General features: G+C 44.9%; 1 protein-coding gene across 2 annotated transcripts; it reads left to right on the forward strand.

Annotated features, from left to right (window-relative positions):
- Positions 1-7,565, forward strand: LOC102372558 (protein CXorf40A). Of its 2 annotated transcripts, none has more exons than XM_006024649.3 (3): positions 1-44; positions 1,522-1,818; positions 3,814-7,565. In XM_006024649.3, exons 2-3 carry the CDS (start codon positions 1,566-1,568, stop codon positions 4,041-4,043), a joined length of 483 nt encoding a protein of 160 aa, XP_006024711.1. In that variant the 5' UTR covers positions 1-44; positions 1,522-1,565; the 3' UTR covers positions 4,044-7,565. The 2 variants fall into 2 exon arrangements, with proteins under 2 accessions (XP_006024711.1, XP_014375875.1); XM_014520389.2 differs by having other exon boundaries at positions 1-13.

Here is a 7,565-nt window from a genome sequence, read left to right on the forward strand (position 1 = left end):
CGGTAGGTTGTGGGTAAGTGCACTGATGTGCGCTTTATATACGGGTAGGTCAGACCGTGTAGTAGCCAACTAAGGTGATCTCAGCTCATTTAGTGCATCGTGTAGCGATGGGTTATATATATATACACATGTGTATGTGTGTGTGTACGTGTGTATGTATACATATGTGTGTGTATACACATGTGTGTGTACGTGTGTATGTATACATATGGGTGTGCATACACATGTGTGTGTGTGTGTACACATGTATGTATACACACGTGCATGCATAGGGGCCTGTGTGTGTGTATGTATGTCTGTGTGTAGATGTCTAGGTCGGTCTGTCTGCCTATCTAGACTATCTGTCTAGGTCTGTCTATCCGTCTGTGCATCTCGATCTATCTCTGTGTCTAGATAGAAAGATAGATCTAGACGGATAGATAGATATATTGTTATTTAATTAGTCTATAAAGGTGTGCACGTGTAACCCTGCCTTACAGCTGTCACTCAGGGGTGTGATTAACCTCTGATCAACCACAAAACTCCTGTGCAAAATGCTGGGTGCAGCTATGCTGGCAATGCTGCGCACATCTACACGTACCGTCCATGCAAAACAGTAAACTCCGGTGCCGATCACACCAGAGTTTATTGCTCCCAGGCATGTTGTTTGAACGTGTGCCCAGGACCACAGTATGTTGAGGCAGGTTGGAGCAGCCCCAGCTGTCAGGGCACCCTGGGGTCAGATTGCTAGCCCAGGGCTGCTACTGCCTGGCTAAATCATATTTAGTCTGTATAGTGTATACAGTATGCATACACACGCAGTGGGAGCCTTGCTCAGACTCCTGCACACATGCATGTATATATGTATTACAGGTGTAGGTTGTAATATATGTATTACAAGCTTTCATGAGCTTGAATCAACTTCATCAGACACTGAAGCATCTGTGCCAGCCAAAGGTTGTAGACTAGACTTGCCTTAGCATAACATCAGATTTAGAGAGGAATTTAGGCTTAAAACATTCACCTAGGATTTAGGCGCTGAGGGTTCAGTGCTTAGCTCAGCTGCAGACTTTCATTTGTGTAATTCCTCTCTTCCTGAAGAAGAATGCTTTGCACTCAGAATGACCTGAAGAAGAAAGCTTTGTCTCCAAAAGTTTCTCTGGCTTTATGCCAGATGAATACAGAGAAATTATGTATTCATCTGTTCCACAGTAAATTTTGAGATTGTCCATCTCTTGGGGCAAGGATGTCCCCTCATTCAATACAGGAACCTTTACAACAAGGCCCTGATTTTCTTTAGAGCTTCTGAGTCATAACCTGGGTCACAGGGTTTCAAGACAAATTGAGTATTGCTTAAAAATTCACTGCTGCCATCCAGAAAATCAGGAATTTCAGAGATACAGGTGTTTGAATAACGGGAACATTTTGTAACATTTTCAAGGCACTTGTGAAGGGAGTTTGCTGTGTCCACTGACAGGTAGATTTGGCAAGCCCCAGCATCAGGATGTTGTGTTTATTATTTTTCTTTTCCTAACTAATCAGGTTGTGACAGCAATGCAAGGTGAAAGGTGCAGCACTGAAGAAAGATGAGATTTGGCTGCCTTTCTTTCCGGCAACCCTATGCTGGGTTGGTTTTGAACAAAGTCAAAACAATAGAGACTCGTTGGCGTCCATTGCTGGCAGACTACAAGAACTGCACTGTTGCTATTCACATAGCTTTTAAAGACTGGGAGGATGAAACATGGAAAGAGGTCCTTTTGAATAGACTTGATATGACACCTACACAAGTTGCAGAGTTGTTAGATAAAGGGGAGAAATTTGGCAGAGGAGTTATTGCGGGTAAGCAGTCTTGAGTTCATTTTTTTTCTACAAAGCCTCAAGCAGGTTTTCAATTTGTAAACACTTTCTCAAGCATACATTTTTAACGTGTCTCTAGACAGTTATTTCATAGCTTTATCATTTTTGGTGAAGCACTGCAGAGCTTACAAAAGCATTTAACATAGAAAACTAAGTAAAGATAGAAGTCTAGAGTCTTGTGTTTCTTTCTACTCGTATATACTCAAGTCAAAACAGTTTTTCCAACTGCTAGAAAACTGTGCTGCCTGTGCAACCTGGTAGTATTATTAATATTCAGATCCATTTGTCATCTTTCTGCATTACTACCAACCAGTCAAATCAGTTAAACAACTAAAAGTTACGTGGCAAATATGATGTTGCTAGAAACAGAATAATATTCAGCTTACTCTTCCAAACTGGAACTGATTTTAAAACTAACTCAAGTAGAAAGGTTGGTCCTCGTTCTATTAAGATTTTATGTTTGTCCCTTTTATTTTAAGACTGTTGTTTGTGTGAGTGAGGTTCTTTGCACATCTGTAAGATTTTACAGGCAGAGTTGGGCGTTGCTCCTCTGTTCTGTAATGTGTTGCACGTGGCAGACCCCCCACTAAAATCACTGGGACAAGAAGCTGATTCAGAGATTTGTCCACATATGTATTGCATGTGCCACAAATGTAACGCAGAAAGGGGGTGCTAATTTTTTTCCATGTAGATACATTCATAGTTTTATAGTTTCTAGGGTCAGAAGGGACCTGGGCAGATCATCTAGTCCGACCCCCTGCCATGGCAGGAAAGAGTACTGGGGGTCAAACGACCCCAGCAAGATGGTCATCTAACCTCCTCTTAAAAACCCCCAGGGTGGGAGCCTGCACCACCTCACTTGGAAGCTGGTTCCAGACCCTGGCCGCCCTGACCGTGAAGTAGCGCCTCCTGATGTCCAACTTAAACCTTCCCTCTGCCAGCTTGTGACCGTTATTCCTGGTCACTCCTGGCGGCGCCCGGGGGAACAGGGACTCCCCCAGTGCCTGTTGATCCCCCCTGACTAGTTTATAGCAGGCCACAAGATCCGCCGTCAGCCTTCTCTTCTGGAGGCTGAACAGGTTCAGGTCCCGTAACCTTTCCTCGTAGGACCTGCCCTGCTGTCCCTTGATCATGCGAGTGGCCCTCCTCTGGACCCTCTCGATGCTGTCCACATCCCTCTTAAAGTGCGGCTCCCAGAACTGGACGCAGTACTCCAGCTGCGGCCTGCCCAGTGCCGCATAGAGGGGGAAGATCACCTCCTTGGTCCTGCTTGAAATGCATCTGTGGATGCACGACAAGGTACAGTTGGCTTTCCTAGCCGCCTCCCCACACTGCCGAGCCATGTTCATTTTGGAGTCAATAATGACTCCAAGATCCTTTTCCACCTCCGTGCTGACAAGAGGGGAGTTCCCACATTTCAAGTGCATGGAGTTTTTATTTAACTTCTATCCTGCAATACCTTCTTGTTTAAATCAATTCTTTTGTCACATCAGTTATCTCTAGAATATTTGAAGTTATTTCCTGAAAAACAAGCGATTGTTATCACGTATAGCAAAAAGGGCCTACATTTTTTAGGCACTTGGTGATACGTGGATTTGTAACCCCAGCATAAGTCAGATGCTAAATTGTGAAAAGAGATGAAGATGAAAGCTTATTTGGCTTTTTATATATACTTTTTAGCCTCTGAAAACAATGAAAATGTCTTCTATCTAGTAACCATTTTACTTTTTGTTGATGTTTTAATAATACAGGACATTTTTTACATGTGCTGTGGGGTAAGGGGGAAGGGTGTTTTAATTAGAGAGGTACTCAGGAGCCGCTCTAATTAAAATGCCTGGAGCGTCTTGTGTATTCAGCATCCTGTGTTTCAAAATGGCAGCGGGGTGCTTTAACTAAAGCTCATTTGGTTGAGCGTTTATGTTGGAAAACTTTGGTTTTGGAAGGAAAACCAACCACATCTTTGCTTTTATAATGCAGGGCTAGTTGACATTGGAGAGACAACAAAGTATCCTGAAAACTCATCTCCTGAAGAGACTTTGGAGATGGAAAAGAAAGCTGTACTGATTAACCTGCAACAGAAATACCTGACTGTGATTTCAAATCCCAGATGGCTGTTGGAACCAATTCCTGCTCGAGGAGGCAAAGACGTGTGGCAAGTGGACATCCCTGAGGAGCTACTCCCTTTGGGACACGAGGAGTTGTCCTAGGCTACGTGTGTTGATACCTGAGCATAAAACTGCAGTATCAAACCTCACCAATTCTGCTTTTCATGGGTATACGGGACTGATTTAGGGTACTTCTTGAACCCTTCCCAAGCAGTTAGTTGAAGTAGAGAGAAAATGTGTGGAATTGTTATTTTTCTGCAAAATAATGAAATCGGCATAAGGACCAGTACCAAAAATGTCTGTTATTTACTAACTGTGTGTGTCTACACATACCCTGATCATTGTAAATGCACATGATTTTCTGACATTCTGGATTTGATACGTATCTGTCCTAATCCACACACACAAACTCGGGGTGAAGAATGACTGCCATTGAACATGTTTGTTTAAATTTACCTGTTAGTCCTACAAAGATTTATGCATGCAAGTAGTTCCATTGACTCGCATCCATTTTTTATTACAGTGGAACGACTCATGTAAATAAAGCACACGTGTATGTCTTTGCATCTAAGGAAGGCCAATTCAAAATTCAGGATGCCTGTTTCAGAGTAAGATGCTATTATTGTAGGATGTGAATCTCATTTTGAAATTACAAGTTTCTGCTCAACTGGTTGTAAGCATATGCACCGAGAAACCACAAATACACTCACATAGCACAGCCTCTGGCTATAGTTAGCTTAAATCTAGTTTGAATTACATATCCCAGTTTACTCAGATTCCCATTACAGTTTGTTATATTGTATTCTTTCAGTTCTTGTCCTAAACGGTTGTGTGGTGCTTCATGGTGCTAAAACTTTATGACGGTTGCATTTCATTAGTGGGGCAATACAATATAAAAGGCCTTGCATTCATGGGAATCAGGAGGGCTGTAGAAATGGAATACTTGGGTAATAATCAAATGCACCTTTGCAGTATAATAGTTTTATTTTCTGTTTATAGCAGGAGTGGGCAAAGTACAGCCTGTGGGCTGGATCAGGCCTACTGAGGGATTTTGTCCAGCCTGCAGCACATCCCGCAGTCCCACCTGGCACAGTTGTACGGGGTAGCTTGGGCTGTGGCATGACCCACAGGGCAGGGCATTCTCCTGGGTGGCTGGGATGGGGCTGTAACTTGGTGAGGAGTGAGACAGGCAGGAGGGGCTGGGGAGATGCTAGGATCTTAGGATGGGGACAGTGCGGGGCCAGGGCCTGGGACAGAGCCCTGATCTGCCCACATGTCCCTGTGATGGGCAAGCAGGGGGGTGCAGGGAGCAGATCACAGCTCTGCCCCACCCCTGCTCTATCACTACCCCAAGACCCCAGTGCTGGACACAGGTCCCCACCTGGCCCCTGACCAATCCTTCCTGCCTGGCTGTGCGTCCTGGCCAACCTCCATGGAGAGCCTGGGATTGCAGGGCGGCAATAGCTCGGAACTGGGACAGAGCCCCAGTTCTGTAGCAGGGCCGTGCAGGCGGTGGATCGCAGCTCTGCCTCGGGGCTTGCCCCAGCCTCGCAGTGTCACTGTCCCTCCATCCCAGGGTCTCTGTGGAGACCAGCGGGGGGCTGTGCAGCCAGGCTGCCAGGATGGGTCCGTGGCTCTGTGGGGAGCCGTGTCCGGGGCTGCATCTGTGATCTTGGGGCAGTGACAGTGTGGGGACGGGGCTGAGGCAGAGCCCCAATCTGCTCCCTGCATGCCCCTGCCCACAGAACCAGCACCCATCGCAGGGGTGTGCAGGCAGTGGATTGCAGCTCTGCCCTGGCCCCGCGCTGTTACCACCCCACGACCCAGCTCTGCAATCCTGGGCTCGTCTGCCTGTCCCACTCCCAAACATTGGTCCCGCCTGCCCATGGCCCCATCCCACATAAAGAGTTTTGGTACGTTGTTGTGCTGGGAGGGGGCGGGGGGCGGACCACCCTGTGTGGCCCACAGGCCCAAATAATTGCCCACCCCTGCTTTATAACATGACAGAGGTGCTTTGGAGGGTGAGAACAGGCTTGGCATTAGAGATGTGTGTATACAATATAATAAAAGAGGTATAAGCTTTTAAATTACTCACACATGGAAAACATTAATAAATTATGGGAACGTAATTTTTAAAATAAATTTTAAAGTGAGTGTAAAAACTTATGACTAACCTGAAAGACTAAGATTTTATTAGCAAAGAGGCAAATCCTATCCTATCCTTCCCGCTGTGTTGGGGATGAGCAGAACCTCATCAGTTAAATTGAACTGTGGAGCCTGCACAATGGCGTCTGCTGCCCCTGGTCATTGTAAAACATATAGGTCCTCTGTCTCCAGGTGCATAGGAGGTACATGGGGGCAGGCTGGCAAGAGACTGATTGGATGATTTGCAGTTTTGTGGCTCCAACAGTAGTGCCCCGCCACGAAAGGGAGGCTATGTAAGATACCGTTGGATCCATTTGTCAAGTGGCTGTTACCATTCAGAAATCTTAACTGTGCCTTTTGGGTGCCACTTTGATATTTAGCTAGTTGAGTTTGGTTAGGGTCAGGACTTTCCCTAAAAATAAAGATTGCCACATACTGCTTTAGAACATTGACCCATTTAATCCTGTCTGACCGTGACCAGTCCTTTAAAGTAAGATGTAGCTATGCCAAATGCTCAACTGTTACTATTCCCATAGCTCATAAGAACTGATGGTAAAATCTATACACCAAGGCAATAGCTGCAAATAATATGTTTTGTTTTCCAGCGATGTCTTACCTTGGTACAGTAACATACTCCCACCGTAACGAAGCACAACTGCCATTTTTTTTTCCTTTCTTTATTTTTTTTGTTTACAACTTTGTAAGCAGTAGCAGAGAAGATGCCCCGAAATCTCTAGCAAATTGCTGAGGATTTGTGTCTTGTGAGAGAGGAAAGGAGGGCAGCCAGCTGGACTGAGCTAGTAAGAGTGAAATGAATGCCAATAGTTTGCTGCTGTTTGTGTCAAACATATCTTGGCTGCAATCGCAAATGTTTGGCTGTTGTGGTAAGGTCTTTTGTACATGAACGGTTCACAGCTCCATCGCTAGAAAGGCATAGATGCTCAATCTGCATCTCTTGGTAGTCCTTTATTTAGCTCTGATTAAGAAGTTGTTACGCACCATGGACCCAGTCATGTTTCTCTCCTTCCGTGCTCATCAAAACTTTCCTCCTTACCTGTGATCTCCTCATGCCAATAATTTTAAAGACATCTCTACGCTACTGAAAGTTGTTTTTAGTCAACTACTTGTCTTTTTGTCAGTTTGGGACCAGATTGAACAGATTTCAGTATCATGCTTTAGGATGTTCCAGTGGTAGCTTAAGAGTTACGCACCTGTCTTGAGATGCTAAACTTCATCATACAGCATGATTATCTCGCTCTTCATCCATAACTTAATGGTTTCCTGCATTATTATTACACGCCCCCCATCACTATTGCTGGCATGAAGCTTGTGGGGCTCTGATTATGCTCCACTGGAGCCATTAGGCTCTCCTGCTGTGTTAAATGAATCTATTTTGGCATTTTGATTTTTGGATCTCTGCTCTACTTTAGTTGTATCCAAGGTTTTAGAACGTTAAAAATAAAAAACAACTCCCCTCTC

Source organism: Alligator sinensis, unplaced genomic scaffold (genome assembly GCF_000455745.1).
Source record: "Alligator sinensis unplaced genomic scaffold, ASM45574v1 scaffold207_1, whole genome shotgun sequence".
Classification (NCBI taxonomy): Eukaryota; Metazoa; Chordata; order Crocodylia; family Alligatoridae; genus Alligator; species Alligator sinensis.